We start from the raw sequence: 12,974 nt of genomic DNA on the forward strand, positions 1-12,974 counted from the left end.
ATGTACTTGATTTTTTAGGAAATTTTATAAATTAGATTTTCTGTTCATTATCATCCAATTTCGATTTAGATTATTCAAGTTCACACGCATTTTTTGCGCAATTTTCATCAAATAATCTCTCCTAAAGTGTTTTTTCCCAGGTTCAACTACGTTTTCTATTATTTCGTCAAGTATTACACATACATAATCTAATGCGTAATATGGATCTAACGGATCTGTCGAGCTTTCTATGTAGGGATCTTGTGGATCTATTGATAATAATTTACCTAATTCTCTGCCATCAAAATGGGTTTGTTGTCCATTTGATCCTTGTGTTCCATTTGATTCATTGACTCTGATGAATCTGGTGGAATAATTAATGGTTCTGGTGGATTTACTGTACTAATAGGACCTATATCCAAATCTATGTTCTTCACATAACCATAAAATCTCATTATTATAATCCACACATTGCACTAGTCCACCAAACTTGTCCGTACAATCTTGTTTATCGAGAAATCCTAATAAAAAAAAAAAAAATTTTTTGTAAACAAAAACAACAAAAAAAAATAGTAATTTTACATACTTTCGAGTTCTCGAAGTCCTGAGTCATTTATCATTTGATGAGAAGCAAACATTTCAGTCGCTCAAAGGAAGAAAGGTAGGATCTTCATCGGTCACCTATGTCAACAGTATCCACAATTTCTCGAAAATAATGCATAAGGTCAGAATTATCTTTAATACTGAAAACTGATGACAAAATATCCGCAACGCATATTTGATGTCAGATTTTTATTGCGCTTAATAACGCTTGCAAACTTTTCAAAAAAAAAAAACAGTTAACATTAATTGATTGAAAAAAAATTTTAATTTGATTTTAAAGTTATATACTGTAATAATTTACCAAAGATTTATCCAAGATCTATATTTTTTAATAAATTGAGGAATCTCAAGAAGTTTATGCCTATCTTGTTCTGGAACGTGCCACTGTTCCTTGTGTATAAAAGACTGATAAAAGCCACGTTCTATAAATAAGATGTTAAAATTTAAAAATAACTAGAATTTAAAAGAACAAATATACTGCTTACACTGGTTTTTTCCAATCTTTTGATCAGGTATCATAACAAATACTCTAGGAACTTTTTCATTTTGTAATTTAACTAACTTTATTTTATTTATTATTTTTTTTTTATAAAAGAAAAAAAAAGAGAATTCATTAAATGAATTGATTTTAAGTACTTTTTTTAAAACATCACTTACCCACCGTGGAATGTTTTTTGTAAGATCAGTTAAATCCTCCACGTCTCTCTTACAATTATCAATTTTATCATTCAGTCCTTTTAGGCTTCGTTATGATATTCTTCAATAACTTTCTGAAAGAGAAAAATATTTATTAAAAGAACTTACTTCTTTTAAAGCAAGTTGAATTTACCGAGTAAATTTTGTCCGATATAATTGAAATAATTCTCCGTTTATTGACTCGAACTTATTAATATTAGTTGATTCTAGATCATGCAACGCATACCACAAGCTATTAATCTGAGTGCTAATTAAATTAAATTTACTTTTTTTTCTTACCTGATTCCATGATGTAATATGACGTTCGCTAAAAAGGAAAAAATTTTATTTTAGTACTGAATTACGCAGATAAACAAATAAACGCGACGTTATACATGCAATCACCATAAATCTATCTAATTTCATTCTGTGTGAAATGTCCTTATCGAGCAACCTGGCAAGCAGTTTGATCCCGAATATTTTGAAGTAGCAAGTTGTATTTTTTTCCTGAAATAATCTCTCTTTTTTACTTCTTCATTCTCTCCTTCCCATCCATCCAATAACGACGACCTGACATATTTAAGCGAAATTTTATTAGGCTATTAAATGATAATTAATACTTTCTAACTTTATTTTATTGGTTTTGCAGTAGTTTTTGCAATCGATTATGTACTGTAGTCCAGTTTTAACGATCGGTTTTGCGATCGGTTCGGTTTTGGTTGAAAACTGCAGTTTTAAAACTGAAACCGACCATAACCTCAACCTAGTTCATTTGTTAAAATAATAAATAAAGATATTTAAAAACGTGGAATGGAGAAGAAGTATTGATTAATTTTAAATGGAATACTTATTATTATTATACAGTAATTTGATTGCTATATTAGAATTGTATTTATTCTTAAATTCACTCTAATATTTTCACAAGCAAATATTTTAACATTTCATATTTTATTAACAGGTAATTCAAGCTCACTGTCCGATTATAATGGTCCATTACTTACAATAATGATCCTTTTATTTTCGCTCTTAATTGGCGTATATATTATGAATTTGCTAATTGGATTATTCAATATAGAGTTTTATATCATTTTTTAATATGAAATATAGTAATTGTAAAATATAATTTATTTTTAAACTATCTATCTATCATACAGGATTTAAATTTTTACATGCCAATTTAATTAAATTACGCTATTACCATGAATTACGCTATTACCACCACTTTTCCAACACCAAAACGAACCATTGTCACAAACCGCTACAATCCATTGTTTATCATTTGAAAAACTTACTTGTCGAATTGTGCTGTCACATGCTGAACTAAGGATAATAGGTTCATAACTAACATTACTTTCATTAATATTAGTCTCATTATTTTTATTCGTCTTCTTATTAGTCTTTTTATTACTTTTTTTCTTTTTTTCAAAAGTTTTATCATTTTTTATCTCCTGATATTCTAACCTTTTCTTTTCGATATAGTAGTCAACACAATCTTCTTGAACATCCCATAAATAAATTTTTCCTGCTTGATTCCCCGTTGCAAGCATTCGACAGTCATACGACATTCCAAAGCGAAGGAACCAAAGATCACAATTCATGAATTCGAATTCACAAATTATTTCGAAGCTTGATTGTCGCTAGAAAGTTCGAATCCAAAGAAAGAATCGTTAATTTTATTAGATAAAATTAAAGTTATATCACTTATTCTTACCTTACTAAGGACAGCTGGTCCACCCACGACTACTGTTGTGACGTTAGAATTATCGAAAGCCTCTAATTTTACATCAGGCTTCCAAAGCAGAATCCTTGCATCATTAGCACATCTCGTCAGTAAGAGATCGCCGTACCATCTTATACAATCCACAAAGTTGTCGTGTACTCCGGCTGTCGAAAATATAGGATAGTGCACAGTCACTACCTTTAATGGCGTTTCGTTCGACGAACAACATGAGGAGGCACGAGACGACGACGAAGGTCTTGAAATTGAAGAATTTATTGCGTTCTTCATTACTGGCGTACATAACGACCAGATTTTTACCGTGCGATCCATTCCGGAAGATGCAAAGAAGTCTCCGGATAGATGCACATCCTAAAGAATTAAATTATAATTGAAATGACATCGAAATGATATATTTAAGTTAATTATAAGAATACATCTAAAAAGAAATGTTTTTAATGATAAAGAAAGAAACGTTACAATGCTTAACGGCGCTTCACGATGGCCGCACTCCCCGGCGAAAATAGCGACGGTCTGCATAGTATCGATCCTCCATAAACGTATGGAGAGATCCTTACTTGCAGAAAAAAGTAAGGATGGATCTCTAGGGTGGGACTTCATCTCATGTATCTCCTATATATATTATTAAAAATTTTAAACTTTATAAAGATTCATTATAATATTTAATCAGATAAAGTCGAATTATATCGAACTTACACCTCCATGCCCTTGAAGGGTCTATGAGTATAAAATTTAACGAAATATTTAGTCATACAAGCAGTTTATCTTTAATTAAATCAATTCGTAATATAAAAATGTTATTATACCTTTGTGAAAGACCCAGCCGACGTATCTATAATTTTAATAACTGCAGTGAATCCTGCCACGACGAGAAGCGGTGCACCTGATATTGGGTCGATAGACCATGTACAGCAATAAAAATCTTCCTGTTCCTGCATATAAAAAAAAGTTATTATTTAATATACTAAAACTACAAAAAAAAAAAATACACAAGTTTAAACATTTACATTCTCATCAACGTATTTTTGTGCAATATTTAAAGCTACCGGTTTTTCGCTCTCGAGGCGAGCAACTATAATCTAGAAAATAAAAAAAATTATAATATAGAAAGTTATTAAGATTAATAAAGACAAAATACACATTACAATTTTTATCAAAATGATATACTTACATAACGACCTCCGACAACGGCAAAAGCTGTATTAACCGTATCATAATTGTTGAAACAGACACCATAAAAGCGGGTGGCTTGTTTTGTGGGTAACTGTAGTGAAATGCAAGAATTACAGTATATACGTTTCAATAGTGTGAAATAGTGAGAGTAAATTATAATTTTATAAAACATTTCGTTCATACCGTTACGACGTGCTTGAGAGTGTATGTAGTAGGCATTTTTTCTTGATTGAAAAAAGGCCAACAACGAGAAATTGGGAAAAAGTCTGAAAATCCGAGATTATTTAAATAGAACCATGTTCCACAAGATTTATTATGACAATATTTCTTTTTTTAGAAATTTAGTGAGTGAAATTGTATTATTTTTATAGCCAGACACGGTACCTACATCAAAATCGCGTAATTTTTGTTGATTTTATTTATTTAAGCATAAATTTACGCGTTTTCGGAACAATAATTGTTTATTCAAGCATAAATTCACGCGTTTTTCGGAATAATAATTACTTTTAAAAATTATTTAATGCACGTGTTTTCGTGTTTTCCGCATCACTAATAAATAATAATATTGATATCACGCGACAGAAAATTCGTGTTTGGAACACCCGTGTAAACTTTAATTAATTTATTACTAATCAAATCAGCGACTAAATAAATAATTCTCCTTTTTAATTAATTGTGGCGCTACAGAAACAGAGTCACCCTAAAACGCACTAACAGAGAAAGAAAAAGTCGGCATTTTTTTAAAAAAAAATCAATAACTTTATTAAATCGTCAAATAAATTATTTTTTATTATTAAAAAAACACGAACAAGGTTTAGAAGTCATTATTGATGCCGATATGCCGATCTTATTTATATTGGACAAATTTGGTGTAACTTTATTAAGTTAACAAAAATTTTTGGCACGTGACTATTATATATCAGAGAGATTTTTATTTGCGAGAGAAAAAAAAGTTAATTTTAGCAACTGCATCACAAATTTATAAGAATCACCTATTTATTTTATTAACGACGGACTTGATTAGATACAGCGTTATGCAACAAGTTGTGACGTATTTGTCGTTAAGTTGTAACTTTATGTTGTAATAGCCGTAATAGGATTAATAGGTAACGGTGAAAATGGGTGTAATGTTCGAAATGAGTGTAATGTTTGATGAATATTGAATACTAATCGTACATTAAACAATTATTTTTATTTGTTAATTTTTTAGTAAACAAATTGATTAAGTTGTGTTTGCAATTTCTCTTTTAATTTTTACAATAATAAATTTCGAATATTGTGTTACTTTAATATTAAATAAATTCATAACAGACGGTTGCTTTAAAATCAAATACACTTTACCTTATTATCAAATGAGTCAAATGGATGAAGTTTCCATATTCATCGATGATGAAATCAAAATCGATATTAATGAAATCGACCGACGATACTAAAGATGAAACTAATGGTATCGATTACAGTAAACCACATAACGGTAAACCTATTATGGGGATAGAAGTATCACCAAATGGAAAATATGATCTTGTTAGTTACGATGATCGTTCAATTATCGGATGGAATGTTGGATAAAAAAAATTTCTCTATAATGTTTTAATAATTAAGTATTTTTAATAAAGTCCAAAAATTTTGTTAGGTGATTCAAGTGCATTGTCCAATTGGTTATATATTAATGATTGTCTCTTAATTGTTGTATAGCTTATGAATTTGTTTATTGGATTATTCAATATGGCAATCGAAAAGGATAATAATAGAATTTCATATTTAATGCAGAAGGCGGAGGTATAATATCATATAAAATATAGTAATTGTAAAATGCTAAATTTTTTAATTTCCTCATAGATTTTAGCTGAAATTGAATTGTTTTATCTATTGCCACATCAAAGACGTTGGCATACATGGTTTCCTGAAGTAATGTAAGTAAATTTAAAGAATTTTCATAATATATATATATATTTGATTAATACTAATAATAATATTCATATAAATTTATTTTCAAGATATTATTATGCCAATATTGATAAAACTCTAAAAAGTTAAAGAAATGATTCGTGAAGGAGAATGGAATATTAATGAATTTCCAGAACTGAAAAAGGATTTATTAAATAAACTCAATATCCAGGCTGTTGATGAGACTTCCTTACCGCAATTATTAGAAGAAGTATTAGAAGAAGTACAAAGTATACGGGAAAATTCTTTGCACCAATTATTAGAAGAAATACAAAAAATACAGCCCAAATCATAATTTTAGAATTGTAGAGTATCATTTTTATAAGATGGAACAGTTTTATAATCAATTTCCTGTATTATGATAATCTATTAATAAAATATATAATTTTATACTTTTATTAACTAAGTTTATATATTCTAAAATAAATTTTGTGCTATATGATAAAAATTCAGTAGATTTGGATTATACCTTAAAATAATAGATTTTAATCAATCAATTAAAAAAAATATGTCGAGTATGACAATTAGAAAAGTACGTTATACTTCGAATAACGCGAAAAAGATAACATAGAAGAGGAAAACGAGTCAATGACCTAAACGAAAGTCTTTAATCGAGTAGAAACACATTACAACAAAATACTCACAGGCGATAAGGCCGAACCGCTAAGGATTATGGTTATGGGCACCGCAGGTACAATCGCTATATGCGTATTTCCGATTGCATATCACAAATCAACGATTTAAATTTTTAAATTTGGATCTCTGGCCTGAAAAAATAAGTATAAGGAATAAAGTCACTATTTTTAATTTTATTTATAGATTTACAAAAAAAAAAAAATTTTGATAATAATTAAACGTGTGGCTAAATAATTTTTTTAGAACTTTATAAAATCAAAATATCAAGCTACTTATATTTCTAACTGCAGAACTGGAGATAATTTTGATCATCACAATAAAACACAATAATGATTATTTAGGATTGACATTACAAATTTACAATTAATTTTTTTTTTAACGCTATTATAAAGTAATAAAGTAAACAGTATAAAACCATTAATACAAAAAATTACAAATTAAAAAGAACTACTGGCTCCCTTATCTACCATAGTAATTGCCATCGACACTACAATTTAATTGGAAATACTAAAAGATTAGTTAGTTTACAATGAATTAAACAAGGAAAAGGAAGTCAATTTTAATTCGAACTTTTTTTCTGAGCCACAATGCTGTCAATTCTGTGCGATAAAAAAATACAAATAGGATTGTGCGACTACCTCTATTTCCGAAATTGTGAAAGGCATACCATATGAAGGGGCTGAGGACTTCGCAATTTCGAGATCTACAAGAACTAGCTATCTTTGGGGGTCGTCTAAAGCCATGTTCGCTCACGTGATCATAAACCAATCATAATGTCTGGCTATTTATAGTGTCCAATCAAGTACGTGTATATCATGATCGAACACTGCTTTAGACATCCCTATCGTTGAATCTGGCAAGTCAGATCATTGAAAAGGTGCTTTCATAGAACTCTCGGCATCATACGACAAAGCTAAAAGCTAATTACCCAGCAAAGCATGTAGTGGTATGTGGAAGTTCAGTCAACTTTCCCGCAACGCAAAAATAAGGTATGTATATACCAGATGTTATGTATGCATGGAAGCGAGTTTTTTCTCACTGTGGGCCTTGTATTTAGGAAAGCAAGATGTCTTCCTCTACTAGTAAAATTCGTCTCAAGTACTTTGTCATAGTGAGACTATCGATGATATTGTTCCTGTAGTAATTGATAAGAAATTGACTGTTAATAATCTGAAAGATGAGATCAAAAATGCTCGGCAAGATTTACGAGAAATAAACATCGATCTATATGATAAAGATTTCGCTCAGGACAAGGGATATTGATGGATCCGCAAAAAAATATTTCTCAGTATTTATCCGTAGGAGATACACACAGCCTTATCTTCCGGTAGATGGTAAAATAGTTCCTCCTCGAATACTCAATCAGAAAGCGAGAAATTTTATCAGCATACCCTTTTCTAAACTAGTTATAATTAGAATATTATTATTTGTATCAGTTGTTGCTCTGGCAACGATTTATTTCTTAAATAAAGCATTTATACATACAATAAAAAAATATTACAAATCATTTCTCTGGCTATACAAGAAAGTGTTCCGAATTAATTTCACTCTGTTAATACAATCATAGAATTGGTTCTCTTCTAAATAATGCACGCTTTTGGTTTAACTCCGGCTGGAATATTCTTGTGTATGGTATGAAAAACAAACAGACCGGCAACTAGTTTTACCGTTCTGATTTTCTTATTAATAAATGGGGAGAATTTTTTTCTTTCTGCTTTTTTTTTACCAGAGATTTATCAAATTTCAAAAAAAAAAAAATGTCTTCTAATCCTTTTGATACTAATGCTTCAGATTATGACAAAATTCCATTTTGTTTGACCGTTGCAAAAAATTGTTCAAAAGCTATTATTGACGAATTGGGAAATGAGCTAAATCCCGAGAAAACTGAAGTTATAGATTTTGCTTGTGGAACTGGTAATGTATTACTTTATTTAAAATTAAGTCCAGTCGTTTATTCCTTTGGATAGAACTATGGAACTGCAGGACGGAGCTGCAGTCTGTATCCTGCAATACCCTTAACTCCTTTCTGCATAAGTTTCTGCATCCCTCAATCATTCTGGATAAAATTCTCTTTTAGTAATTTTACAAAAATAACAATAAACTTACAAAATATTTAGGACTTATCTCTCAAGAATTACGCTCTTATGTAAAATCCATTGTTGGGATTGATATGGCCCAAGGTATGGTCGATGAATATAATAAAAAAGTTTTGCAACAAGGTATTGATGAAAATGAAATGAAAGCTATTTGTTTGGAATTGAAAGAAGGCGATCAATTAAATGGAAGAAAATTCGATCTCGTTGTTGTAAGTAATGATATCTTTCAAACTTTTAGATCCAATCTTTGAAAATTATAATTTAATCTCATTGTTTTTAGTGCGCTTCGGCTTATCATCATATCGATGATGTCACTGCTATTTCACGTATTCTTGCTTCTTATTTAAAACCATCTGGAAAATTGATCGTATTAGATTTAATTAAAGACCCTGCGACTAAGGATAAACTTCATGAAGGTTTTACGGATCATCATCATAGACATCATCATGGACATCACGAAGATTCCACGGCTCATAAAGAGGATCACGAAGATGTTATAAATAAATTTGCGGGGACTGTAGTTCATAGAGGTGGTTTTTATCCTGAAGAGATTGAAAAGATTTTTTTGGATACCGGGGTTTTGGAAGATGTTAAAGTTGAAGTAGCATTTACTTTTAATAAATTTATTAAACAAGATCAAAAAGAATATACTTTTAAATATTTGATTGCTAAAGGTAAAAAGAAAGAATAGAAAGAACAAAGGTTCAATATGAATAATATATTTATTAAAGTATTCTTATAATACTATACCTTTATTATAGTAAATAAAAATTTCTCTATTATAGAAAATTTGACCCTAAGTTCCCCATGTTATAATCGGGATGCGTTTATTGGATGCGTTCTAGTAAACTTCATGGAATTTTGACAATATATTTTTTTAGTAAAGATCTGATGATTCCGGAGGAGGAATCGACTATGTACCTTTCTAAAAATTTATTCATTGACATATTCCTGCATCCACCATCTAATCTTATTTTCGTTTGATTATGCTTACTGGGAAATATCTTATTTCTCACCTGGCTTTGTTTTTATAGGCTAATGTCAAGAAGGAAAATAGCTTATGGAAAAAAGTTACTAATGAAAGGAAGAATACCAAATAAGCTAAAGTTTAAACAACTTAAAATGTAAAACAAATTATTTCATCTGAATCTTAACAAAAACAGAAATTGAAAAGGTCTCAAATATACATGTTATCCAAATTATCTTGGGCTGCCATAATTATAAGTAAAATCCCAAATTCAATTATAGCATCCCAAATTATTTTGGCATTTTATATAGTAAATTACATATAAACTGAATGAATTACGGCATTTCAAATTATAATTATAAATTTGGGCAGCATGTATAGTTTTAAACCAAACAAAATACTACTACTCCTATGGATGAAGTTATCAAAACTACTGCTACTCCTACTACTCCGCCAAAAAGAGTCACTTTTAATTATTAAACAAATGCCTTCCTATTATATTCCAGATGATATATTAAATATACCATCTTCAGTTAAAATTGGATAACTTTTAATATCCTAATCAAAAAAAAAGATTTTGCCAAAATTTTGAAAGACCTTTCAAAATGCAAAAAACTAATTATATTAATAGAATTTCTGATTTAAAAGAAAATAATTCTAGGAATATTATTGCTGTAAAATGTGCAATAAGAATTAAAGAAGATTCTATTTATGTAATTTTAGATTTAAAAGCTGCTGTTTTGTTATTATTAAATATTTTATCTGTAATTTAAAGATTAGACCTTTAAATACTATAGTAGTTACTGAAATAGAATAAGAAATAGAACTTTAAGACAGATAGAAAAAGTGTTAATTTCCATTCAAATTCTTTTTATTTACATTTTATTTTATAGAAAATTTCTAAGTTTACACGGGGTGTTTGTACACGGGTCATATAAATATAATTTTTAATAGACTAATTTTTTGTTTTTTAATTTGAAATTGAATGCTACCGACATTATACTCTTTGACTTTTTATTCTTATTATATTACAGATAAATATATGTATTTTCACCTGCTCTGCAAGTTTACTTAAGGCATTAAAGAAGGTTTTGAATGCCGTTTTTAATCTACTAATATGACCCGTGTTTAAACACCCCGTGTACAAATAGAAATTGCCTATTTTATATTATTAATTCTAAAAATGAAATTTTACTTCTAAAAACTGATTAATTTAAATGTATTAAAACTGTATTAGATATCAATAGTAAATTTATCCAATTGACTTTTTTAATTAAAACTATTGCTATATAATTTTATTAATTAGCAATCAAATTATGTGATATACTGATTTTTGCAATTTTCAAAATAAAAATGCATAAAAATAATTACTTTTTTTGATAATAATCTGAAAAAGTTTATGCTGATATAAAATAAATGAAAATTTTTAAAGGCCATCATTCATAAAGTGATCAAATATTGTTGATAAAAAATATAAATATAAAGATGATTTAATTGAAAAAGAAATTTATTTTTTTAATAGTAAATTTAATAAAAAAAGAAGAATTATAAAACAGTGGTGTTAATAACTATTGACTTAGAGTTTTACAAAATCAAATTAAAGTTGCTCTAAGCCAATTCTTTGTTTAACATAACATAAAGGGTCCCAATTTAGGAGGGAAACAAAAAATAATACATAAAATAAAATACATGGTCAGAATTACCATTAATTTTGGCTAAAATTTTGACTAAAAGAGTGAGCAAAAATTGTGAATGGTAATTCTGGTCAAAACTTAAAGATTTGTCTAATTCTGACCTAAATTACATGTATTTTTTTACATAAAAAATCTAAAACAGGGGGTAGGGATTATGTTAAAAGAAAAATTAAATTGGTGCGACCTAACTTAAATATATATTTAATTTGATTTTTTGAATCAGATATTTAATTTGATTTAATTAATTTGAATTTGATTAATTTGATTAAGTTTAATATGTTTAAATTTGAATTTAATTTAATATTGCATATTTTTTTTAAGTATAATTTACTACCATATTTTTCCTTTTTAAAAATTAAAAAAAGTTTTTTTTAAATAACTATTAATGTTAAATAAAATTTATTAAATTAATACAAATTTCTCAAATAAAGCAAAAACATAATGGAAAATTACTTGAATTTAATCTAATAAATATCTAGCTTACTAAATTCTAAAACAAATAAAAAGGTAATTTATTCTTTTATTTTATTTTAGAAAATGTCATTATACAAGTAGAATGTTAATTATTTAACATATTTACCAATTTATATCTTTTTAACCATCTGAATTAATTAAACATTAATAAAATATATTATAAATCAAAGATTAATCAGGTATTTAATCTGATTAATACAATTTATTAATTAAGTGGGATACCACCATATGATATAATTATATCATATGGTGGTATCCCACTTGCCCTAGATTATATTACCACTATATAATCTGGATACCACCATATAATCTAATTACCACCATATGATCTAAATAATATAATCTAATTACCACCATATAATCTAAATAATATAATCTAATTACCACCATATAATCTATTTATTTTTACGAATTAGGTATCTTATTTATGCTCTAGCTATCCTTTAAAATCTTTCTTGCTATCTGTTTTTTTTTACCACCATATAATCTAACTACCATCCACCATTTAATCTAACTATCACTATATAATCTAAATACCACTATTTTCTTCTTGTTTTTGAGTCGTTTACATGCTAAATTATATAATGGGGTTGTTGACATTCTGTAGCTGTTTGGATACTTGGTTTTATGTCAAAGTGTTAACCTCCTGCGCCTGATTGGGTGCCACATTTTATATCGAGGTGCTTACCTTTTGCGCCTATTTGGTTGCCTTTCTAGATCCCAAAATGTGGTAAAAAAAACATCGTGTCAGGTGGCGCAGTATTTCATGTAAATCTGCGTTTAAATTTAACCGGCACTATACTATAATTTCAGCCGATCTTTTGGGTATGTGATTTGAGGATCCAATGCTAGTGACCTGATAGTATCCTAGAACTATCGTGGAACTGTCATGGAACTGGCAGGGAACTGTCAAGGAGCTAGTATAGTCCTATTAGTTCACCAGTTCTCTATGCTGGTTTGGATGCCAAGTTATTGTATTCAAATTCTGACCA

At 28.4% G+C, this 12,974-nt stretch overlaps 5 protein-coding genes across 5 annotated transcripts; 3 read left to right on the forward strand and 2 right to left on the reverse strand.

Annotated features, from left to right (window-relative positions):
• Positions 1-24: 24 nt before the first annotated feature.
• OCT59_007741 (uncharacterized protein) lies at positions 25-617 on the reverse strand (the record flags this gene model as incomplete). The annotated part of the gene is made up of 3 exons (XM_066132022.1): positions 25-334; positions 392-500; positions 566-617. 3 exons carry the CDS (start codon positions 615-617, stop codon positions 25-27), a joined length of 471 nt encoding a protein of 156 aa, XP_065998890.1.
• A 1,706-nt stretch (positions 618-2,323) lies between these two features.
• On the reverse strand, positions 2,324-4,416 carry OCT59_007742 (uncharacterized protein). The gene is made up of 8 exons (XM_025330140.2): positions 4,352-4,416; positions 4,167-4,259; positions 4,003-4,074; positions 3,802-3,927; positions 3,692-3,712; positions 3,455-3,607; positions 2,969-3,346; positions 2,324-2,894 (listed from the first exon to the last, which is right to left on the reverse strand). The coding sequence occupies exons 1-8, from the start codon at positions 4,385-4,387 to the stop codon at positions 2,439-2,441; spliced, it is 1,335 nt and encodes a 444-aa protein (XP_025184061.2). The 5' UTR covers positions 4,388-4,416; the 3' UTR covers positions 2,324-2,438.
• A 1,117-nt stretch (positions 4,417-5,533) lies between these two features.
• On the forward strand, positions 5,534-5,737 carry OCT59_007743 (uncharacterized protein; the record flags this gene model as incomplete). The annotated part of the gene is made up of 1 exon (XM_025331690.2): positions 5,534-5,737. One exon carries the CDS (start codon positions 5,534-5,536, stop codon positions 5,735-5,737), a length of 204 nt encoding a protein of 67 aa, XP_025184062.2.
• A 472-nt stretch (positions 5,738-6,209) lies between these two features.
• OCT59_007744 (uncharacterized protein) lies at positions 6,210-6,410 on the forward strand (the record flags this gene model as incomplete). The annotated part of the gene is made up of 1 exon (XM_025324873.2): positions 6,210-6,410. The coding sequence occupies one exon, from the start codon at positions 6,210-6,212 to the stop codon at positions 6,408-6,410; it is 201 nt and encodes a 66-aa protein (XP_025184063.2).
• Positions 6,411-8,508: 2,098 nt separating this feature from the next.
• Positions 8,509-9,712, forward strand: OCT59_007745 (uncharacterized protein; the record flags this gene model as incomplete). The annotated part of the gene is made up of 2 exons (XM_066132047.1): positions 8,509-8,665; positions 9,633-9,712. 2 exons carry the CDS (start codon positions 8,509-8,511, stop codon positions 9,710-9,712), a joined length of 237 nt encoding a protein of 78 aa, XP_065998891.1.
• Between the last annotated feature and the right edge of the window lie 3,262 nt (positions 9,713-12,974).

The sequence above is a fragment of the Rhizophagus irregularis genome, chromosome 15, assembly GCF_026210795.1.
Source record: "Rhizophagus irregularis chromosome 15, complete sequence".
Taxonomy (NCBI): Eukaryota; Fungi; Glomeromycota; class Glomeromycetes; order Glomerales; family Glomeraceae; genus Rhizophagus; species Rhizophagus irregularis.

Bases quoted from the DNA above. Each gene is read 5' to 3' on its own strand.
- OCT59_007742 (XM_025330140.2), bottom strand. From the start codon at position 4,387: ATGCCTACTACATACACTCTCAAGCACGTCGTAACG. The intron at 4,260-4,351 runs GTATGAACGAAA...ATTTCACTACAG, and splicing joins CTCTCAAGCACGTCGTAACG to TTACCCACAAAACAAGCCAC. The intron at 3,347-3,454 runs GTAACGTTTCTT...TTAATTCTTTAG, and splicing joins GTGAAGCGCCGTTAAGCATT to GATGTGCATCTATCCGGAGA.